The sequence below is a fragment of the Podarcis filfolensis genome (assembly GCF_964270895.1).
Source record: "Podarcis filfolensis genome assembly, chromosome: 16".
In the NCBI taxonomy this organism is placed as follows: domain Eukaryota; kingdom Metazoa; phylum Chordata; class Lepidosauria; order Squamata; family Lacertidae; genus Podarcis; species Podarcis filfolensis.
In genome coordinates, this window is record NC_139620.1 from 25,887,295 (window position 1) to 25,911,902 (window position 24,608).

The following is a 24,608-nucleotide window of genomic DNA, read 5'->3' on the forward strand; positions in this document are numbered from 1 at the left end:
TCGGAGGGGGCACTGCTGAGGGCATCTCACATCCCAGAGGTGCCCTTTGTTTAGGTGGGATTCCTGCATTGCAGGAGGTTGATGACCCTTTACAAAAGCAGTTTACAAAAAGAATAAAGCACTAAAATTATTAGTAAAAGCAATTATTTAAAAAATTAAAACCAGCAACAAACTAAAAACACAACAGCGTTCTTGTTGCTATGGCCGATCGCTAACTAACACACATAAAGTTTTATTCATCCATCCATCAGCGTTCTAGATATTGGGGTAGGCTTCTTATGAAAACAGAGTTAATTCCCTTTTTACCTCTATCAGAGTGTTTTCAAGAAAGACAAAATGACAGAGTTCTCTTAAGATTACAACCCTTTATTGATTAACATGTAATAAGCACTAAGCACTAAGCAAGAAGGACTCATTAATTCATCACTCATTCATTCCTTTCATACCTACCAGATGGTCAGACTCACTGAAAGAATTGGCCAGGTTCTTTTATGAGTCTCTGGACGGCATCCTCTGCAGTAGGAAAGCACGCAAAGTTCCCAAGGCCTTCCAGGTCCTTACATAGTCTCAGGTTCCCATATGGATTGAAGGGGGTTGGACTAAATTCATATCTGCATTCAGACCCATCAAACATACTAAATATATCACATTTGCTTCTCACAGAGTATTCCTGTGACTTAAAAACATCTTAGTATATCACATATATTCTGCAAGAGATTCAGCATATACCTGAACATTAGTATTAATATTGTGTCATGAGGTTATGAGGATTCCTTCTTATCAATTCTTATTTTCTTATAAGAGCATCTGTTTTGTAACTGAAGGAGCAGCATGAACCCAACACACACAACAGGTTGACACTGCACACACACACACACACACACACACACACACACACATCACAGAGAATGGGGAACTGGAAACCAACTCTGTTGAAAGAATACTTTTAATATTACCATAACACCTTTATTCACACACAATTCACGAAAACACCTTTCCAACCTCACAGGCTTGCCTAAACGAAAACGTTCTTATCAGACGTCGAAGAGTGAGAGTACAGTGTAGGTGCTGCTACACGGAAAGATTCTTCTTGTTGTTTCAAAAAAATAGCATTGCAACCACCCCTTTGTGGATCATTTTTCTTCTGAGTCACGTGCCTTGAGCCAATCTTTAATTGACTTTAAAGGCTTCTTATCCATCCAGTCTAAGGCAGGTATATGTGGCCATTGGCTTTTGGAGCCCCCAACCCTCATCAACCCCAGCCAGGGATGACAGGGGTTGCAGTCCAAGGAAGCTGCAGGTTCCCCATTCCTGGTTTTAAGAGATCAACTGGATACAACCCTATTTCTGGCACACACAAAAATGGGTTTCCTGCAGGGCTTTTTTGGGATGGGTAAAGTTTCTATCTAGAGAGAGGAAGGTGCTGCCAGACCTGCCGCTCAGGGCTCTCCCTACCGCCTTTGGGCACCAGCAGGGCTGCTGCTGCTGCTCGCTGCAGCACCGAATCCCAGGCAGCCTCCCGGAGGCGCCCCAAATCATCCTCCTCGCTGCTGCTGCTGCTGTGGGAACCCCTAGTAGCCGGCATGATGGAAATCCTATCGGTCGCAGTGCATCCTGGGGGCTGTGGTCCAGGCTTCATTGCTCAGCCCTTCCCTAGCCTGGTGCTCTCCGCCGGATTTGGACTACAACTCCCAGTAGCATAGCCAGATGATACTTGGGCCGATGGGAGCATTACAATGCTGCCTGGGGCTGATGGGAGTTGTAGTCCAAAACTGTTGGAGAAAATGATCCTAAATGTCTTCATTGGGATGGTCAGCATATGTGTGGAATACAGAACACAGAACACTTAATTCCTTTCAGAGAGTGATAAGAAGAATACCAAAGAAAGGCGGGTTTAACTTAATTTATATAATTTTGTTATGTACTGAGTTGAATAGGATCCAAGTTGCAGCAGTCTGATAGGTCCTAGAATAGGATTCAGAATGCAGCAGTCTGATTGGTCCTAGAACCATAGCTGTCAAGTGTCCCTTATTTGAAGGGACAGTCCCTTATTCCAGCGCCATGTCCCGCTGCTGTCCCTTATTGATGGATGTCCCTTAAATGTCCCTTAAATGATGTCCCTTAAATTTCAAAGGAAGCAGCTCCTCTCCCTCCCTGCCGGCCAGGGAGGAGGAAGGCTCCAACTGTGTTGCTTGGCTGTGTTGCTCACCCAATAAGAAGTCAAAGAATGACTGGGGGTGGAGCTTGCATGCCTTGTGTGTGGCTAGTTAATGCAAGCTGAGGGGGTTTTTGAATGCTGGACACCATTTTGTTGCACGTGCTGCTGCAAACTTTGCAGTGCAAAGCCAGGCCGGGGAGCCATCTTAAGTTGAGGCTGCATAGGCCTTGTGGTGCATGTGATTCAGATTCTATTCAGTTGAACCTCTGGTTACAAAGTTGGTTGGACAGTGTTCTCGAAGCTACCCAGCATGAGTTTGACCAGACTGCAGGAGGACAGGAAGACTGGAGTGCCTGGAACAGGTGAGGTTGCAGGTCCCTTATTTTGGCTGCTGGTCCCTTATTTTCAAGGCTGCTGGTCCCTTATTTTCAAATCTGTAAGTTGACAACTATGCCTAGAACAATAGGATTCAGAATGCAGCAGTCTGATTGTTCCGCAGGAACCACCCAATCCAACTCCAGGTGGAAGTGAATCCGCAACCTGATTGGCCTACAGGAGAATCCCGGAATTAGCCAATCACGTGGGGCTCATTGTGTAAATAATGTATATAAAGCAGACATTTCGGGGGAACTTCCATTCCTCCTCACTACTATGAGCTGAATAAAGAGCATGAAATCCACGCTCGACTCTGAGTATATTTCACATTTATTCATAATACAGTTTGACCAAACTGCGAGAGGCAGTGGAAGACAGGAGTGCCTGGCGTGCTCTGGTCCATGGGGTCACAAAGAGTCGGACACGACTAAACAACTAAACAACAACAACCTCAGGTTACATACACTTCAGGTTACAGACTCCACTAAAACAGAAATAGTACCTCGGGTTAAGAACTTTGCTTCAGGATGAGAACAGAAATTGTGCTCCAGCGGTGCAGCAGCAGCAGGAGGCCCCATTAGCTAAAGTGGTGCTTCAGGTTAAGAACAGTTTCAGGTTAAGAACGGACCTCCAGAACAAATTAAGTACTTAACCTGAGGTACCACTGTAGTGCCTGCCCGGTGCCTGCCCCCTCTTTCTACCAAACAGTGGCCAGAGCGCATGGGGTCACAGGCGCCAACAGGTGTCCCTTTGGAGAACAGAAGACACTGTGGAGACTCTTGTGCTTTAAGAAATAGGGTTTATTCGCCTATTTACACCCTCAGTCTGCATGGAGGAGGTCCAGATCTTACAGCATGACCCAAAGCATTGCAGGCAGTCCTTCCTTCTACCTCACCAAGATGGATCTCGGCCTTTCTTCCCCTTTCTTCTTCCCAGAAGCACCTTGTCCTCCCGCAGAACAGTTACCCTGGTAACCTTCCAAATCTCAGTCCCTGGTCACAACTAGGACAAGAAGTTCCTGAAGACCCTCAATGGCTCTCTGTTGTAATGCTCTTCCCTCAGCTAGCCAGGCTGGTTTGCATAAGGCAGCCCAGGAATTCCCTGACTGACACAGCCCTGCAGTTTATGTTTTAATCCATATCCCAGTCAAAATCCTAGTATTTATTTGTAACTAGTGTTTAGGGGGATCCCCTCCTATTTCTGTAACAATAGTAATCTCCCTTCCGTCTCAGTCACAACAGCGATTATATGAAGAAATTGTCTTAATGCTTTAGATTGAAGTATACCTTGTGGTTATGAGCATATATCTGTAATATAAAATATTTTCCAAGTTTCTTTTTATGCCACATGGATGGCTGCATACTGCATACAAAATAAGTCTTAACATCTGTATATGTATTTGTCTTAATGGTGTATCTGTGTATGAATAGAGTCAGCCTGTAACCTGGGCTCAGGAATCAAGTATTTTTCATCACAAAAGAGTGGCCAGACTGCCCAGGTAATGCAATCTGCAACCATTATCAGGTATCCTGGCAGACAGATTAACAGGTTTTCTGCTGTAGACCACACCCCTGTGATGTATTTCTGCTGGGGACCACTTCCTTCTGTGATGTATGTATTGAGGGGTGGTACTGAGCTACATCGCCGAAGAATTGATGCTTTTGAATTATGGTGCTGGAGGAGACTCTTGAGAGTCCCATGGACTGCAAGAAGATCAAACCTATCCATTCTTAAGGAAATCAGCCCTGAGTGCTCACTGGAAGGACAGATCGTGAAGCTGAGGCTCCAATAATTTGGCTACCTCATGAGAAGAGAAGACTTGGAAAAGACCCTGATGTTGGGAAAGATTGAGGGCACAAGAAGAAGGGGATGACAGAGGATGAGATGGTTGGACAGTGTTCTCGAAGCTACAAACATGAGTCTGACCAAACTGCGGGAGGCAGTGGAAGACAGGTGTGCCTGGTGTGCTCTGGTCCATGGGGTCACGAAGAGTCGGACACGACTAAACAACTAAACAACAACAACTGAGCTACAGGGTGGCAATTTCAAAGTCTATATAAGGGGGCTTGCACACCTTTGTTCTCGATCTCCTCCTCCCTCCTGCGTGTGAGGGAGCACCCTGTTGCAACAGCTTTCATAAAGATCAGGCTTACTAGTTGCTTTGCTTCTCAATATTCTCTGGTTGGCCTCTGTTGGCCTCAATGGTTAAGTACTGAACCATCAACAATGCAAAAAAGGTTGCCAAGTTCCAATTATAACATGCAAAATTCTTTCCACAGCTAAATTTCAGAGTTCTCCCACTCTGAATTGTCTCGTTGTTGTTGTTGTTAATAGATTTTTATTGATCAGGTTTTGTTTTGTGTGTATATACCTATGCATTATAGGAACATCGTTCCTGACGGAAATTTCCAGGAAATAACTTTTCCTTTCAAACAGGATATGTGAACCTCTAGGAAGACTCAAACCCACATAAGGAAAATGTTTAATAACTTCTCATTTGTGTCCAAATTAATAAAAGTTTTGTCCCTTCGTTTCTTCCACAGCCAAGTGAAGGCTAGGGGCCAGGTCTCGCTCCTCCTCAGAGGCTTCCTTCAGGTCTTGCACAAGGTTCCCGCCCTCAGATGGTTCTTCCATTTTAACTGTTGCAAAGAAACAAGGGGGCGGGGGGAGGAACCAAGGTCAAAGTGGAGCCAGCTCTCATCTTTTCTCTCCCCCCACCTCCCACCCTGCCTGAGAATTTCCAGTACTCCAAGGCAAACCATATTCAGATCAATTCCTTTAGGAGGAACAGAATCCAAACATACATTCACACCCCTGAAGGCCCTTTGAGAAGGGACATAGCTCTGCTTTGACAGAGTTAAGCTTGGTGGATCAGAGGGATGCTCTGGACGTAGTGTATCTTGATTTCAGTCAGGCTTTTGACAAATTCCCTCATGATATTCTCATGAGGAAGCTGGTAAAATGTGGGCTGAACGAGGTAACTGTTAGGTGGATTTGTAGCTGGTTGGCTGACCAAACCCAGAGTACGCATTAATGGTTCCTCATCATCCTGGAAAAAAGTGACAAGTGGGGTGCCGCAGGGTTCTGTCCTGGGCAAGTTGTTGTTTAACGTCTTTATAAATGACTTGGATGAAGAATTGAGAGGATGCTCATCAAATTTCCAGATGACACCAAACTGGGAGGGGTAGCTAATGCCACAGAAAGACGGAATCGGAATTCAAAATGACATTAACAGATTGGAGAACTGGGCCCAAACTAACAGAATTAATAGGGACAAATGTAAAGTTCTTCACCTAGGCAGGAAGAACCAGATACACAAATATAGGATGGGAGACACCTGGAGAAGGATCTAGGGCCCTTGGTGGACCACAAGCTTAACATGAGTTATGTTATGATGCAGCAGCACCAGCAAAAAAAAAGAAGCTAATGTTATTCTAGGCTGCATCAACAGAGGTCTAGTGCCCTGATCCGAGGAAGTCATAGTACCTCTCTCTTCTGCCTTAGCCAGACCACACCTGGAGTCATATGTCCAATTCTGGCACCACAATCTGAGAAGGATGTTGACAAGCTGGAAGGTGTATAGAGGATGCATTTTTTTTTTTTTTTGGATAGGCAGAACCCTTGGAACCAAGCCTCTGCATACGATGTGATCATACTGTACTCCAGAACCGACTCCCCAATACCCCACTTAAAGGAAGGGGCGCCTCTAAACCTGTGTACCAACTTCAGGCATGACAAAGCTCTCTGCCTGAGCATTTCAACTGTTCTTACAAATTTAACTGATATTTTTAAAAAACTATTACCAAGCTTAAAGTGTTGTCTTGCAGGACAAGTGCATGTACAGATGTGAAATCTTGCATGCATTCACACAGCATTGAAACAGACTTGGAAAACCTTTTACATAACACATTAAGCTCACATCCATACATCGAGACAAAGCGTTCAGATAATTTTTCCACAGTGGCTGCTGCCCGAACTACACTGCGGTCACTCTGCTGAGGATGTCCCATGGCTAGAGCCCCCTGCTGATCCCCCTTCTCCCGTGGTGATCTAGTCTCCTGCCTTTAAGAGACCGGGACACTCTCCTGAGATCTGGGAGAGGCTCAGGGAGTATGGACTGCTGGTTACTCGAAAACCTGAATGCTGCGTCCAAACGGTTTCCCGCTCCTTTCCCAAGGAGAACCCACTCTAAATCAGCACTAAATCAGAGTGGATGTCAACCCAGAGAAAACCCAGATTGCTGTTTGCTCCGAGCTCTAATGAGCAGTTTCTCCCGGGGGTAAAAAGAAACACAAGTGTGGATAAACCCAGAGTTAACCACATTAGAGCTATGAGTCCATTGAACCTCGTCCCCTTTTGCCAGGCGCTGGATTTGGCCACAGGAAACATGTCCTTGACGTAAACAAACCCCGCAGCTTACACACTTCAAAGATGTTCCTGTCCTCCGCCTCTGACCAGTTTCTTTTCCTGCCTCTTTCAGTCTGGAAGGTGGAAGAGCAACCTGAGGGAGCAACCGGAGGGCTGGATCCATCTCGTGCAGCAGCATTTTCCGGGCTAGGGGCAGGCAGCTCCTCATCCTCTGCATCCAATTTAACTGTGCACAGAAATAAGGAATCAGGACCATCTCAGACTACCAGTACCACCCCTAAAAAACCACCAAGGTGAAATTGGGTCCCTAACTCCCCGAGGATTTGAGACCCATCAGCTACCCTCACCTGATTTAGCTGGCCAGTCGAAGCCATTCTCGGGGTGAGGTATTGTTTATTTGCTAATTAGTCGACCAGAGTATAGTTTCGTTTATTATTTGAGTATTGATAATGTTGTTCACTCCTATTTATATGGATAGTATGCTTTTTCCACCCTATGAATGTTACGCTATACGATTTTCCCCATTCCTCCGCCCCCCGCCCTCCATGGTATTATGGCTGCCGAGACCATATAACACCATTCATGGAAGACCTACATTGGCTCCCAGTACGTTTCCGAGCACAATTCAAAGTGCTGGTGCTGACCTTTCAAGCCCTAAACAGCCTTGGTCCAGTATTCCTGAAGGAGCGTCTCCACCCCCATCGTTCAGCCTGGACACTGAGGTCTAGCTCCGAGGGTCTTCTGGCTTTTCCCTCACTGCAAGAAGTGACGTTACAAGGAACCAGGCAGAGGGCCTTCTCGATACTGGAGCCCAGCCCTCCCTGTGGAAAGCCTTCCCATCACAATGTCAAGGAGATAAAGAAGTATCTGACTTTTAGAAGACATCTGAAGGAAGCCGCCCACAGTGGTAGCCGCCCACAGTGGCTGGGGAGGCCTGGCCAGATGGGTGGGGTATAAATAAGTTGTTGTGGTGGTGGTTGTTGTATATTTTTCTTTGCTGTAAGTCACTTGGCAAACAACTAATAAGATATATATATATATATATATATATATATATATATATATATATGATTGTTACAAATAAACTCCCTTAAAAGAATCAAGTCTTTTTGTCCTAAGAAAGTCTTTAAAAGAATCCTTCTAAAAAAATTTTAAAAAAACAATTGTTCAGTAGCACCTTAAAGACCAACTAAGTTTGTTCTTAGTATAAGCTTTTGTGTGTATGCACACTTCTTCTGATATAACAACAACAACAACAACAACAACAACAACAACAACAACAACAACAACAACAACAACAACAATGGAATTGTAGAGCTGGAAGGGATCACCCAAGAGCCATCTAGTCCAACCCCTGCAACGCAAGGAAGTCCAAGCAAGGTGCCAGGGTGGACCAGAAGGAACTGCTGGGTATCCTTAAACCAGAGCGTGTTTTTGCACTGTGTTCAGACCCACCTTGGCCACGGGGAGACCTACAGGTCCCTTTCCTTGTCTTCTGCTGCAGGGCTGACTGCCGGCTGCTGTTGAGGTTCCTGCGGAATATGTGAGGCGGGTGGCGGTTAATCAGTTCCTTCAGGCGTTTCAGCACCCCTTTCAGGGGCTTCTTCTTTGCTGCTGTTTCTGAACAAGAAGAATAACAAGCCATGTCATTGTTTGGGAAAGCGGCACCAAGCCAGGCTGGGAAAGGAAGGTGAAAAAGACTCAGGAATTTCACCGCTATCCAGAGGGGCAGTGCAAACAGGTCAGCCTTCGGACGTCCCAAATGGGTCCCTGCTAGATGTTTTGGACTAGAACTCCCATCAGCCCCCCAAACAGCTGTCTTCAAATATCTGAAAGGCTGTCTCACCATGGAAGATAGAACAAGATGGGTTCCTGCTGCTCCAGAGGGCAGGACCTGAACCAATGGATTCAGATTGGGAGAGGCTATGGAAAACAGATTTGAAATTCATGGCATGTTGTTCACTAAAAGAAAACTACGGTACATGAAAATGATGTACCAGAGGTATTTGGCTCCTGTTAAATTAGCAAAAATGTACAGAACGAGTACAAATACTTGCTGCAAATGTAAACAAAAAGAAGGTATCTTTTATCATATGTGGTGGACATGTAAAGTAGTAAAGAAAAAATTGGGAGTTGATGTATAATGAAATGAAAAAAAAGGTTCAAAATAACTTTTGTTAAAAAACCAGAAGCTTTCTTATTAGGAATTACAGGTAACGAATTTCCAAAAGATCAGAAAATATTGTTTATGTAAGCGACAACACCCACACGGATGCTACTGGCCCAGAGATGGAAGGAAGAGACAACCCCGATCAGAGAAGAATGGCAAATCAAGATGATGGACTATGCCAAAATGGCAAAATTAACTGGGATGCTCATAAATCAAGAAGACAAGAACTTTAAAAAAGAATGGGAAAAGTTTATAATTTATATACGAGACCACTGCAAGCAGGTTAAAACATTGGCAGGATTTTAAACACACTTGTAATGTAAAGGAAACTATGGACAATTCAGCAGGAAAAATATTTTGATAAATATTTATATGCAGTTGTAATTATTTCATTAGGACCTATGGAAGGGATGGGGGAAAGTCAGGAGATTCAGAGTAATCTCAGTATTTGGATTTTGAATTGTTGTTTGTTGTATGTTTATATTAAAAAAAATCAAATTAAAACAATTATTAAAAAACAAAAAGAGAAGGGAGGAGATTCTGACTCAATCACAGAAAAGACTTTCTGACGGGAAGAGCTCTTTGATGGTGGAACAAGCATCACAGACCACAGCCAAGAGAACAGGTCCATTCCTTTGTCCCAAACCTCCTCCTTCCCAAGTTTACAAACCTTGCTCTTCTTCCTTCCAAGAATCTAGTACAGGTTGGTGGCCGGGATCTGCAGCAGCTTCTGCTGAAACAAAAGAAATAAAGGAATGCATTGCATCAGCGTTTGGGCTGTCCTGCTGGAAGTTCAGGTGTAGCGCTTTCCATTAGATGGGAAGAAGATAAAGTCCTTCCCAGAGAAGAATGGCAGATCAAGTTGATGGCCTATGCTGAAATGGCCAAAATGAACGGAAGAATCAGAAGTCAGGAAGACCAAAATTTCAATAAGGGATGGGGAAAATGTATAAACTATCTTTAAAAGCATTGCAAACAGTTAAAATCGTCAGTAGGATTGGAATATCACTTGCAGTTTAAGGGTGAAGTTTGGACACAGTGGAGCTGTGAAAGATGTGGATTATCATAAAAGATGCAGGAGGAGATGATTAACAGCAGCACCCACAAAGGGGAGGAGGGAAGTCCAGGAGATTCCTTGGAATCTTGTTTCTATGTTGTATGTCTGATATGTGACTGTAAAGTTTGAATCTGAAAAACCAAATAAATAAATCTGGGTGCAACTCAGCTTGCTGAGAGGAGTTTGCATGGGGTAACAGGGTTTGTCATTTTAGGAGGTGAACCTTAACTGTTGTTCATTTCTTCGGTGAAGGGTCTTAAAAAGAGGTTTCTGGGATGTGAGGAATTCAAATCTGCTGTGATTTTTGTGATTGGACAACGTTTAGCTTGGCCACTCTACATTTGGCAAAGAAAAACATGAAGCGTTTTCGGAAAACCAAATAATTTTAATTGTACCTTCTGGAAATGTCAGGTAATGCTGAATGATAAATAAAATAAAATAAAACATCCTACAACTGCAAGTAGTTGGCAATCATTTTTAATGATTTCTATGCCATTTTATACACATTTTACATACCAAGCAAAGCTACATTGTATTAATTTAAACAAAATATCTGTTGAGTTTCCAAGTCACGTTGCAACTTTTGAGCACCCCTTGTTTTTGGAAGCTGGAAGCTGAAGAAATTCAACATGCCCTGATGGGTTAATGGAGTGGGGGACCCCCACCCCAGCTCCCCTGGACCATTTTCTCTATGCTGACATCTCTCTTATCTCTTTGATGTTTAGAGGGAGAAACCGGAGGTTGCATCCAGCTTTACGATTCCCTGCTCCTCTTCCCATCCTTAATCTGGACCTCCAGGGGGAGAGGTCCTCTTGGATCTCCCTCCTGAGAAGAAAGGGGCAAGGCTGTCTTCTTTGTCTCTCCAACCAGACAGCCAGGACTATAGAACTCTTTTCCTAACCTTTAATAAACGTAAGAACGTAAGAGGAGTTTGCTGGGTCCTGCCAATGGCCTTTCTAGTCCAGCATCCTCTTCTCACAGTGACCAAAGAGATTTCTGTGGCGAATCCTGCAGCAAGACCCGAGCCCAAGAGCTCTCTCCCCTCCCGCGGTTATGAGCAACTGGTAATTCAGAAGCATTGCTGCCTCCGACCGTGGAGGCAGAGGAGAGGCAGAGGAGAGCCATCCTGGCCAGGAGCCCTCGGCAGCCCTCTCCTCCTCCATCAATTTGTCTAGCCCTCTTTCAAAGCCATTCAAGTCGCTGGCCATTGCTGCCTCCTGTGGCAGGGAGTTCCACAGTTCAACTTTGTGCTGTGGGAAGGACTTTGTTTTATCTCCCCTGAGTCTTCCAACTTTCAGATTCATGGGACATCCCTGTGCACCAGTGGGGGACGGGGGGACTCTATCCCCTCTCTCCACGCCAGGCATCAGTTTATCGATTTCTACCGTGTCACCTCTTTGAACTGGACTGTGGGGTTCCCTCTCTCCTTCGTACCTCCGTGGGGGGATCCTCCAGGACCTCCTCTGCTTGGCTCCGCCTCTCCTGCTGCAGGGCGGTCCAGAGGGTCAGTGGGCGTGGCTTGAGGAGGAGGCTTGGTTTGGATACATTGTGGGTTTTTACCTTGTATTTTTATGTTGTGAACCCCGCTGAGATCTATGGAGGATGAACAGCAAACTAATGAATTAATTAACAGTGGTGTAGCGTGGGTTGTCAGCACCCGGGGCAAGGCAAGTAATTTGCGCCCCCTAACCTGTGGATTTGCACCCCCTAACCCGTGGATTTGCGCCCCCTAACCCGTGGATTTGCCCTAACCCCAGATGTTGCGCCTGGTGCGGCCGGCCCCCCCTGCACCCCCCACGCTACGCCACTGTGAATTAATGGCAAGGTGCAGGTCCCAGGTCAAACCTACCGCCATAAAGGGCTACCCACAGCCTCACTTACTTGTGGGATGTGAGCCAACCATCCCTTGCCAGGATCTCCTGGGTGCCACGTTGCCCGGACTCTTGGCATCGCCAGGTGGGATGTTGGAGGGGAGCAGCTGGCTCATGGCAATGTTGGCCAGGAATCTGTCCAGGATGGGGAGCGGAGAGGCTGACGAAGCTCGGCTGCCCATGGTGATAAGCTCTGGTTTTTGGGTGGAAGGAAGCTCCCTTTCCTCCTCTGGAGAGAGCAATGCGCTCCAAGGACTGAACTCCGTCCCCTTCTGCCACAAAGTCCAATCCACCTTTGATCCTGTGTCTAGGAAGAACAAAAACACTCCAACTGAAGGCGCTGAGGGATGGGACGCCTCTCCTATCCTCTCCGAGGCCTCAGCCCTCAGCTGTTTTGGGACTACAGTTCCCATCATCCCTGACCACTGGACCCGCTAGCTAGCAATGATGGGAGTTGCAGTCCAACAACAGCTGGGGACCCAAGGTTGAGAAAGACTACATCAGCTGGCAGCAATGGTTCTCCAGCACACTGCCTCGCCAGAGTGGTACATGCTCTGGCTATCTCCCTCTTGGACTACTGCAATGTGCTCTACATGGTGCTACCTTTGAAGGTGACCCAGAAACTACGACCAATCCAGAATGCAGCAGCTAAACTGGTGCCTGGGAGTGGCCACCAAGACCACATAGCACTGGTCCTGAAAGACCTACATTGGCTCCCAGCATGTTTCCGAGCACAATTCAAAGTGTTGGTGCTGACCTTTCAAGCCCTAAATCGCCTCGTCCCTGTATACCTGGAGGAGCATCTCCACCCCCATCGTTCAGCCCGGACACTGAGGTCCAGATCCAAGGGTCTTCTGGCGGTTCCCTCCCTGCTAGAAGTGAGGTTACAGGGAACCAGGCAGAGGGCCTTCTCGGTAGTGGCACCCACCCTGTGGAACGTCTTCCCATCAGATGTCAAGGAGATAAAGAAGTATCTGACTTTTAGAAGACATCTGAAGGCAGCCCTGTTTAGGGAAGCTTTTAATGTTTGATGTTTTATCGTGTTTTTCATATTCTATTGGGAGCCACATGGAGGTGGCAACCCAGCCAGATGGGCGGGGTATGTATAAATAAATATATTATTATTATTATTATTATTATTATTATTATTATTATTATTATTATTTGCACCCAAACTTTTCCAAGGGATCTGGGTCAAAGTCAGATCCGATAGAATCTGCGCCCTGAAAACCTCTATTTACTTTCCAAGAGAGAGAAAATATAACCTCCTCAGCCCTTCACAACTAAAGGGTGATGTAGGTGCTCAGAGGCTTTCCAGGTACTGATGTCCTGTTAGTAAGCTCCGATTTAAATGTACACCTGCCCTACCAAGAAGGCGCAGGGCAGACGACATCACCTGCCTCCACCACCATAGCTTGCACTTCCCACTGCCTTGCTAGAGGTGGAACCACAGAGGCTCACCTTCCTGGGCTGAACTCAGAGCCTCCACCTCCTCCATGGTCCACGGGTGCTGCCTCTCCGGGGAGCTGCTGTTGGAGGAGCTGGCAGTTGGCAACCACAGCTGGCTGGGGGGGTTCTGGGGCAGCTCCCTCAGGCACCGCTCCAGGTCTTGCAAGGGGGCGCTGTTCCAGCTGGGTCCTACCGAGAAAGGGCATGCAAAGCTGTCAGCTACACAACTGCACCATGCTGCTGTTCATTTATTATCTAGGTACCAACTTCATTCCAAGAAGAAACACCAAAACAGTCAAGGAATCATGGAATCACGGGGAATCATGAGTTGGAAGGGACTCATAGAGTCATCTAGACCAACCCCATGCAAGACGGAGATAGTATCTTAAGAAAGGGCAACAACAAAACGACACTCAAACCGATTGCAGAAACACAGCTACCTGGAATTAAAATTTACAGTAAAACAACAGGTATAAAACATGCGTAATTAAAATATATAATGTACAAGTACATTAAAACAGCGTAACAATTAAAATAGTTTGACTAGCCGTTCCCTAAAACATAAAACATTGAAAATTATTATTATTTCTGAAGGCAGCCCTGTATAGGGAAGTTTTTGATGTTTGATGTTCTATTATGGGGAGGGGGTTATTGGGTTGTTTTATTGATTATATATGCTGTTTCTATTGTTGGGTTGTTTTTATTGTTGGGTTGTTTTTATTGTTGTGTAGTTGTTTTTATTCATTATATATGCTGCAGGAGGAGGGCAGGGCGTGGCTTTATTTGACAGGGGTGGAGGGAGGGAGGAGGAGAAGGTGGGATCTACATCGGATAGCTGCCAGCATGGCATTATTTGATGGGCATGGAGGGAGGGAGGGGAAACTTCAATGTGGGGGTGCGACAACAATATTTTCACACCGGGTACCACCTGGCCTTGCTACGCCACTCCCTAGAGGGGCACAGGCAGTGGGACATCCAGTCAGTGTAACTGCCTGTTCCACTGGTCTGGATCTTCTCCTCCTCCACGTGACCTGGGAAATGTGCCTGGCTCTGGCTGACTCCATAAAAGAGCCGAGTCATGCAGCCATTTTCTCAGTTGTTGTTTTTCTCTTGTCTTGCTTGCTGATCTTTTGCTGCCACGCTGCTCTCCTGCAGCCATTTTGTGATCTTAATATAATCTTGCTCTCTGCTGGCTCTCAGCTAGCAGCACGAGTTCAGTCTCCATATGAAACAAACTCACACAGTTTCTTTGTGTAACTATCAAGCAAAGTCTGTCTTTCAGGGATCATATTGCGAACTGAAATGTGTCAACTTTTTGTTACTTTACTCAGAAAGTCTCTTGTGTCTTTATTCTTTTAAGAGGAATCAAAAGGGAACACCAAGAATAAACTTAACTAAGAGATTAAAACAAATCTGCAAACTAGCTTCCAGCTATACTGAGGGGCATCTGCTCTGCTACATCACTTACTAGTGTGAGGGAGGGAAATATCTTTTAGGTTGAGGTTCAAGTATAATGATTACTCTACTTTTTTAGCAGTCAGTCGTGTTTTCATTGTTCATAAGCTGATGATGATAATAATAATAATAATAATAATAATAATAATAATAATAATAATAATAAAATTTATTTATATCCCGCCCTCCCCAGCCAAAGCCGGGCTCAGGGCAGCTAACAACACTAAAATAGTGCAACATTCTAAAAACATTATAAAAATTAATTAAAATCAAATTGATGGCAACCATAAACTAAAGTTCTGTAAAGATTGCCAAAGGAGGGAGTCAGGCTGCGCCCTGACCAAAGGCCAGGCGGAACAGCTCTGTCTTGCAGGCCCCGTGGAAAGATGTCAAGTCCTGCAGGGCCCTAGTCTCTTGTGACAGAGCGTTCCACCAGATTGGAGCCGCAGCCGAAAAAGTCCTGGCTCTAGTTGAGGTTATTCACTATCTTCTTCTGGTTCGGATATATCGTTTGTTGTTGGATTCTCCATTTATGGGCTGTTTGTGTCCCCCCACCAAGTTCTTTCCAGTATTTTATGCAGAAGATATTAGCATCCTTTACCGTTTCAAATCGTTTTCTTTTCCCTTTGAAATAGAAATTCCCTCTGGAAATTCCCACCTAAAATCAATAGACTTAGCTTTTAATGCCTTCGCTAGAAATTGAAATTTGTCTCTTTTCTTAAGCAGACAGGGTGGGATTTCCTTTAAAATTATAATCTCCTTTCCATTGATTTTTATTTCATTTCTCTACTTGTCATTAGTATCTTATCTTTAATCCAGTTTGAAGTAAACCTTACAATACAATCTCCTGGCCATTTATTAGCTTTCGCTTTCACGGAGTTGACTCTGAATATTTTTTCTGTGTATCTGAGTACGTCCTCTTTCTGTAATCCTAACCAGGTGGTTAGATTCTCTATTATTTTCTTCTGTAAATTTTCCCCAGATTCCTCGGGTATCCCTCAAAATCTCACTATTTTCTCTCTACAGTGGTACCTCGGGTTAAGAACTTAATTCGTCCTGGAGGTCTGTTCTTAACCTGAAACTGTTCATAACCTGAAGCACCACTTTAGCTAATGGGGCCTCCCGCTGCTGCCGTGCCGCTGCTGCGCGATTTCTGTTCTCATCCTGAAGCAAAGTTCTTAACCCAAGGTAATATTTCTGGGTTAGCGGAGTCTGTAACCTGAAGCGTATGTAACCCGAGGTACCACGGTACTTTGCATTTGTAGAATTGCAAGTGTATCCTAGGTAGCTTCTTGTTTGATTTTAAACTCATCTATTTCTTTTTTTTATTTATTATATTCTTTCCTTGGTTCTCTATTCTCTTTTGTTATTTTCTTCGCAACTTCCTCCTAACCTTGAGTCTTGTTTTTTATTTCTTGTATATTTTTTTAGTGTACTGTAAGCTCGTTCACCTGCCCGACAAATGTTTCTGAGACTTTTGAGTTTGCCTCCATTCTTCCTTCCATTCTGTCTAATTTCTCTTCTAGTCCTTTAACCCTTTCATTCATTTCTTTTTTCATTTCTCCTATATCTGTTTTCAAGGCCAGAATGAGCCCCCTTGGTGGAACACAGGACCTGGCTAAGTGTGGACAAGCGTAGATCCCTTCTGCCTTCTCCAGTCACTGCGACTGCGTCACTCCTCTCTTCAAACACCCTCCCACCCCATGTTTTCTGAACCAACCAGTCCATCCGCCCCACCCTGTCTGGACTCTGCCTCACCCTCCAAATACGGGACCCATATCCATAGGTCAATTCCTGTCTCTGGGCTGCTGTGAGCAAGGGTTCCATCGGGGAGGCTAGAGGCCAGGTCTCGCTCCTCGGGATCTTCCTTCAGGTCTTGCACAAGGTTCCCATCCTCAAATTGTTCTTCCATTTTAACTGTTGCAAAAAAACAAGGGAGGGGGGAACCAAGGTCAAAGTGGAGCCAATCCTAATCTTTTCTCTCCCCCCATCGCCCACCCTGCCTGAGAATTTCTGGTACTCCAAGGCAAACCATATTCAGATCAATTCCTTTGGAAAGAACAGAATCCGAACATACATTCACACCCCTGAAGGCCCATTGAGAAGGGCCATAGCTCAGTGGCAGAATATCTGCTCTGACAGAATTAAGCTTGGTGGATCGGGGATGCTCTGGACATAGTGTATCTTGATTTCAGTCAGGCTTTTGACAAATTCCCTCATGATATTCTCATGAGGAAGCTGGTAAAATGTGGGCTGAACGAGGTAACTGTTACGTGGATTTGTAGCTGGTTGACTGACCAAACCCAGAGTACTCATTAATGGTTCGTCATCCTGGAAAAAACGTGACAAGTGGGGTGCCGCAGAGTTCTGTCCTGGGCAAGTTGTTGTTTAACGTCTTCTTAAATGACTTGGATGAAGGAATTGAGAGGATGCGCACCAAACTGGGAGGGGTATCTAATGCCACAAAAGACAGAATCAGAATTCCAAATGACATTAACAGATTGGAGAACTGGGCCCAAACTAACAGAGTTAATTTCAGTAGGGACAAATGTAAAGTTCTTCACCTAGGCAGGAAGAACCAGATGCACAAATATAGGATTAGGGACACCTGGAGAAGGATCTAGGGGCCTTGGTGGACCACAAGCTTAACATGAGTCAACAGTGTGATGCAGCAGTAGTAGCAGCAGCAGCAGAAAAAAAGGGGGGAGGAAAAGGGGGGAAGCTAATATTATTCTGGGCTGCATCAACAGAGGTCTGGTGCCCCAATCCAAGGAAGTAATGGTCCCTCTCTTTTCTGCCTTGGCCAGACCTCACTTGGAGTCATATGTCCAGTTCTGGGAACCACAATTTGAGAAGGATGTTGACAAGCTTGCAAGGTGTGCAGAGGAGGGCAATCAAGATGATCAAGGGTCTGGAAACCAAGCCTTAGGAGGAAGGGTTGACGAAGTTGGGGATGTTTAGCCTAGAGAAGACTGAGATGTGATAAAATAGCCTTCTTCAAATATCTGAAAGACTGTTGCATGGAAGATGGAGCAAGCAAGCTTGTTTTCTGCTGCTCCAGAGGGGGTCACCCCAACCAATGAATTCAAATGACAAGGAAGGGGATTCTGAAAGAGACACCAGGAAGAACTTTATGATAGTGAGAACTGTCTGACAGTGGAAGGGGCTCCTTCAGAAAGTTGTGGACTCTCCTTCTGTGGAGGTTTTGAAAACAGGTTTACAAACTTAATCTGTTCCTGAAGTCCATTCTTAAACTGAGGCGCACTTTCCCTAATGAGGCCTCCTGCCGCTGGTGCCCTTCCATCATTCGGATTCCGTTTGCAGACTGAGGTAAAGTTCGCAAACCAGAACACTACTTCCGGTTTTGTGGAGTTTGTAAACCGAATAGTTTGTAAACAGGGCTGTACGTAAACCGAGGTACCGCCATAGAAGCATTCTAATTCACAATTACCTCACCGTTTGCAATCCTTCTACCCAGATTCAACTTTTCTGAGACCCTTTGCTTTTACCGAAAAGTGACATTTCCCTTTCTTACAACTCCTACCATGTCACCTCTTTGAATTGGGCGTTGCATGGCTACTACTCCTGTGGAATCGTGGAGTTTTTTCGTCTGGGGCTTATTCCAAGTCCCCTCCCTAGTTGCCGCCCTTCATCCTAAGGTCCCAGTTTGGGATACATTAAAACACAGTATTAAAACAACCTACAAGCGTTTCTGTGCGCTGCTCTGGTTTGCCAGAAGCGGCTTAGTCATGCTACCCACATGACCCGGAAGCTGTACGCCGGCTCCCTCAGCCAGTAAAGCAAGATGAGCGCCACAACCCCAGAGTCATCTGCGACTGGACCTAAAGGTCAGGGGTCCCTTTACCTTACAAGCATAAAAACGAGCTGGGTCCTAAAAACAGACACCTCAGATGTCAGAAGCCGGGTTCTAGAGGTGAGTCTTCAGTATCCTCTGGAAGCTGTGCAAGGAAGGTGCCAGACCTACCTCTTTTGAGAGGGAGTTCCACCATTTAGGGGCCACCACAGAGAAGACCCTGCCCTGGGGGATGCCCCACTGCAAGCCTCCAAGGGAGAAGAAATTACCAAGAAGAATCACCAAGAGGGTCTGTAAGGAAGGAAGGTTCTGGAGGGTAATGGCTGCATCAGTTTGCTGCGGGGAATGAAGCATTCCTGAGCATTCCATTCTCACACAGTTCCATAACTGCCACCGTGGAGGCAGCACCATTTAACTGCTTCCACAGCAACTGGCAAAAGCAAAGGAGGCCAGAACTTTTTGCCACATGAATCAAATTTCTCTCTTTTTTAATTCGTTTATTGGGTTTTACAGTTTTATATCAACATAGTAATAAACAAGAAAAAACAACAAGAATGCATAAATCCCATTCTCCCCCCCCATCCCCCACCCAGCGACTTCCCTCAACTTCCCTTTCCGGTTCTTTAAGTATTTGCTGCTTCTGCTTACATTATTTTACCTTAATTTCAAAATCTTTTAACTAAATGCTCTCATTTTCTTATCATTTTTGTACCATATCATTCAGATTACATCTTGCACTTAATTGCTTTCCAGATCATTGTTCCTTATCTTTTATGCTTATTTTATTAGTTGTAAGTGTTTACTCATTTTATATATATATATATATAATTTTTATTAGTTTTTTTAACATATCATTTTCAACAGTAATTAAACATACTTTTACATCTTATTCAAATTTTTGACTTCCATCAATCCTGTCTGAAAATTTTCCAATCTAATCTCTCAGTATGCATTTCTTATCTTCCCTATTACATTTCAAACTCATAACCAATATCTCTATCTTTTTCTACTTTGTAACACTTCGTATATTTCTCCTTGCAAAACTTATTGTAGTCCTACTAGCATAATTTGTTGATTACAGTTGCTCTTCAAATAATTCATATACTTCTTCCAATCTTCTGTAAATTTCTGGTTCTGCAGGTTTTGAATCCTTCCTGTCATTTTGTCCAATTCTGCATAGTCCATTAATTTCGTCTGTCATTCTTCTTTCGTCGGAATTTCTTCTTGTTTCCATTGCTGGGCTAACAATACTCTTGCCGCAGTTGTTGTACATAAAAACAATTAAACATCTTGCCTATTAATGTCCTGACCTATAATACCAAGTAAAAATGCTTCTGGTTTTTTTTTTAAATGTATATTTCAACATCTTTTTCATCTCATTATATATCATTTCCCAGAAGTTCTTTACTTTTTTTACATTCCCATCACATATGATAAAATGTTCCTTCTTTTTCTTTACATTTCCAACATTTATTATTTGTCTTATACATTTTAGCTAATTTCACTAGTGTAATATACCATCTATACATCATTTTCATCATATTCTCTTTCAAAGCATTACAGGCTGTAAATTTTTTCCTTTCATTCCACAACCTTTCCCATTCTTCAAGCTGTATTATTATATCCAAAGTCTTTTGCCCAATGTATCATTACCTATTTCACTTTCTCATCTTTCAAATGCCATTCCAAGAGTATTTTAGACATTTTAGACATTAAATAATTTACATTAATTGTTTAATATTTCTATTTCAAATTTTGATTTTTTATCATCAAATCCTTTTTCCTTTAAATCCTCTTTATATATTTCATTGACTTGGCGATTGTGCAACCAATCATTTACATATTCTTTAACCTCTTCATATGGTTTCATTTTCCATTTATTTCCTTTTCCCCCCAACAATTTCTCATAGGTAACCCAATTTTTACTCACATTTATCTTTTTCACACTCATAGCTTATAATGGAGATAACCACCATGGTGTTTTACGTTCTAATAAGTTTTTATACCTGTCCCATACCTCATTTAAGATCTTTGAAATAAGTGATTACCAAATCCTTTATGAATTTTTGTTTTATTATACCATAGATATGCGTGCCAACCAAATCTATTGTCATAACCTTCCAAATCCAACAAATCTGTATTTCTTAACAGCATCCATTCCTTTAACCAACAGAGGCATACCGCTTCATAGTACAACTTCAAATCTGGCAGGGCGAAGCCCCCTTTCTTTAATATCTGTTAACAATTTCTATTGTATTCTCGGTTTCTTCCCCTGCCAGACATATCTTGAAATTGCTTTTTGCCATTCTTTAAAAACTGCTGCCCCCTAGATTATAGGAATTGATTGAAACAAAAATAACATATTTGGTAGCACATTCATTTTTATAGTTGAAATCCTTCCCCAAAATGATAATTTCATTCTTCCCCATATTTTCATGTCTCTCTTAATTCCATTCCACACCCGTGTATAGTTATTTTGAAATAAATCTATGTTCATTGTGGTTAACCAAATGCCTAAATACTTAACTTTTTTGACTACTTCTATACCAATTTCCTGCTGCAACATATCAACCAAGTCTTGTTTCATATTTTTAACTAATATTTTAGTCTTGCTTTTGTTTAATTTAAAACCTGCTACTTTTCCAAATTGTTCTATTTCTTTAATAACTTCTTTGGCATTATTTAATGGTTCATTTATAGTTAGTATTCTATAGTTAGGGGATTCTGAAAGAGACACCAGGAAGAACTTTATGATAGCGAGAACTGTCTGACAGTAGAAGGGGCTCCTTCAGAAAGTGGTAGACCTTCTGTGGAGGTTTTGAAAACAGAGATTGGATGGTCATCTGTCATGGATGCTCCAGTTGAGATTCCTGCATTGCAGGGGGTTGGACCAGATGACCCTCAGAGTCCCCTTCCAACTCTGCAGGTCTATCGTTCTACAATTAGGCATAAGGCTGCTTCCTACTGGAGAAATACTCTTCCTCTGAGCTATTTAAAGGTAAAGGGACCCCTGACCATTAGGTCCAGTCGTGACCAACTCTGGGGTTGCGGCGCTCATCTTGCTTTATTGGCCAAGGGAGCCGGCGTACAGCTTCTGGGTCATGTGGCCAGCATGACTAAGCCGCTTCCTGGCGAACCAGAGCAGCGCACAAAAACACCGTTTACCTTCCCGCTGGAGTGGTACCTATTTCTCTATTTGCACTTTGACGTGCTTTCGAACTGCTAGGTTGGCAGGAGCAGGGACCAAGCAATGGGAGTTCACCCCGTCGCAAGGATTCGAACCGCCGACCTTCTGATTGGCAAGCCCTAGGCTCTGTGGTTTAACCCACAGCGCCACCCGCGTCCCTCTGACCTATTAACCTCTTCCTAATTTCATTGGACACACCAAATCTGTTGTCAATAGTTGGCCAATCTCCATTCAAATCTCCTGAATGCCTCCAAATGCCTCAAACTGCCAGGAGGAGCTAGGTAAAGACAACCCCCTCACCTTTGGCCCTCCCCACCTCACCCCACCTTGCAAAGCCAGCCAGAGGAGTTTTACTTTTGATGCCCAGGACTCAGGTCTCCTCGGCCGCCCCCTCCTTGCCTGGGGCTCCACATGGACTGAGAGGATAACCAGGTCGGTCTGGCTACTGAAGCAAGGAGCTGTTGCTCCTTGCTTCCACTTTAACTGCAGGTGCCCCCCCCCCAAGGGAAAAAGCAAAGGCTAAGCCAGAAGCTGGAAACACTTCGAGAGCAGAAAAGGCCTGAGGTATCAGCAAATCCACATGGCCAGCAATGGCTGTCATATGACCATGGCAAAAACAGAGTAATAAATGGCGCAAGTGGGAATTTGTTGCCATTTAAAGGTACAATCGCATATTGCATGCATCTAACTTTTGCAATTTCAACCTTGAAAGCTGTCTGGTTGAAATTGCACTTAAAAAAAATAAATATGCTTTTCAGGTTTATACATTTCACTAATTTCACAATCATTTTAACATTTCAAAACTCAACTTCCTTCCCCCTCTTTCTGCAGTTCTTTAAATTCATTTTTAATATCTTCTGGATACCCAAATTAACTTCATTTGCTCATTTATTCATCTTCTTTAAATACATACAGTGGTACCTCGGGTTACATACGCTTCAGGTTACATACGCTTCAGGTTACAGACTCCGCTAACCCAGAAATATTACCTCGGGTTAAGAACTTTGCTTCAGGATGAGAACAGAAATCGTGCTCCGGCGGCGCAGCGGCAACAGGAGGCCCCATTAGCTAAAGTGGTGCTTCAGGTTAAGAACAGTTTCAGGTTAAGTACAGACCTCCGGAACGAATTAAGTACTTAACCTGAGGTACCACTGTACTCTTATAAAACTACAGGTTATTACAATAATCCTGCCAAAGTTTTTATCTGTTTATAATTTATCTGTAAATATTCAATAAACCATTTCCATTCTTTTATTTAACAATTTGTTATCTGAATTTCTTATTCGTCCGGTGAGTTTTGCCATTTCTGCCTATTCCATAAGTTTTTGTATCCATTCTTCCTTTGCCAGGACTTCTGCTTCTTTCCATTTTGGGGCAAGTAACATTCTTGCTGCTGTAGCTGCATACATGGATAAGTTTCTATATATTTTAGGTAGTTCTGTCGCTATAATTCCCTCTAACACGTGCGATTTCAACGTCAAAACATTCAGATAATTTCTCCATAGAAACCGCCATTCTGGCGGTTCCCTCACTGCGAGAAGTGAGGTTACAGGGAACCAGGCAGAGGGCCTTTTCTGTACTGGCGCCCGCCCTGTGGAACACCCTCCCATCACAATGTCAAGGACATAAAGAAGTATCTGACTTTTAGAAGACATCTGAAGGCAGCCCTGCTTAGGGAAGTTTTTAATGTTTGATGTTTTATCATGTTTTTAATATTCTGTTAGTAGCTACCCAGAGTGGCTGGGGAGGTCCGGCCAGATGGATGGAGTATAAGTTGTTGTTGTTGACGGAGTATAAGTTGTTGTTGTATTATTTTTTGTTGTTGTAAGTCACTTGGCAAACAACTAATAATAATAATAATAATAATAATAATAATAATAATAATAATGGAATTGTAGAGCTCTCTACAATTCTCTCCCTAAGAGGAGCACTCTCCCTAAGAGGAGCAGGCTAGCTTAAGGGCTGCAGGGCACATACAGCTCTGCTCTCAAACACGTTCTCTCTGCAGCACCCACAACTTAAGGCCATTGCCCAACAGTAGGGCCAGCTCTGCAGAAACCCTCAGAATCGTCACAGTGCCTCCCTGCTGCTTCTAAGTGGGTTATGATATTGAGGACAACCAAGTTCCCATTGGAAAGGTTGTCCTGCATTAGCTACCAGGCGTCAGAGCAAGTGCAGTGAAGGTAGATTAAAGAAAAAAGAAAAAAGGATCAACCTCTGTGAAAGGAGATGGAGAGAGACGGATCTGCTTAAATTTGACCGCACTTCAAGCAGATTTAATATCATACAAAAATAAATTTGATAATGGGTCGGTGGGCAGGAAGGAAACAGAACCAACTACGGAAGGCCAGGGATGGTCATGTGAGATCTCATGGGAACTTTGACGGCTCCACGAGATCTCACAAGAGCACCCCAGAACCAGCATGCTCAGTGGGTCTTGCCCCTCTAGCAAGGCAGAGAGCTAAAACTCCTTTCCCGCGCAAGGTTAACTGCAAGCAGCTGAAATCCCACAAGTTAATTGTGCATAGGGTTCAACCATTATGTATGTGCTACAGTAAAACTGTAGCTGCAGCAGACACTAACTGGAACGTCAGAAACATCTGTGAACTCAGCTGTGCACGCCCTTCTGATGGCCCTCGAGGAAGGACATTTTCTGCAGTCATTTCATCACCAGAAGCTGAAGTAGCCGCTTCTGCATGCCTGG

General features: G+C 44.0%; 1 protein-coding gene and 1 long non-coding RNA gene across 4 annotated transcripts; one reads left to right on the plus strand and one right to left on the minus strand.

Annotated features, from left to right (window-relative positions):
* Positions 1-5,001: 5,001 nt before the first annotated feature.
* On the minus strand, positions 5,002-19,050 carry LOC310751221 (uncharacterized protein). Of its 3 annotated transcripts, none has more exons than XM_083590437.1 (8): positions 18,769-19,050; positions 16,662-16,820; positions 13,461-13,637; positions 12,010-12,306; positions 9,742-9,804; positions 8,357-8,521; positions 6,958-7,127; positions 5,002-5,172 (listed from the first exon to the last, which is right to left on the minus strand). In XM_083590437.1, exons 2-8 carry the CDS (start codon positions 16,813-16,815, stop codon positions 5,125-5,127), a joined length of 1,074 nt encoding a protein of 357 aa, XP_083446563.1. In that variant the 5' UTR covers positions 16,816-16,820; positions 18,769-19,050; the 3' UTR covers positions 5,002-5,124. The 3 variants fall into 3 exon arrangements, with proteins under 3 accessions (XP_083446563.1, XP_083446561.1, XP_083446562.1); XM_083590435.1 differs by having other exon boundaries at positions 6,954-7,127; positions 18,769-19,045; XM_083590436.1 differs by having other exon boundaries at positions 6,954-7,127; positions 9,742-9,801; positions 18,769-19,044.
* Positions 7,716-23,962, plus strand: LOC310751510. Its single transcript, XR_014542577.1, has 2 exons — positions 7,716-7,805; positions 23,580-23,962. It is a non-coding gene; the product is annotated as an uncharacterized lncRNA (long non-coding RNA).
* The last annotated feature ends 646 nt before the right edge of the window (positions 23,963-24,608 follow it).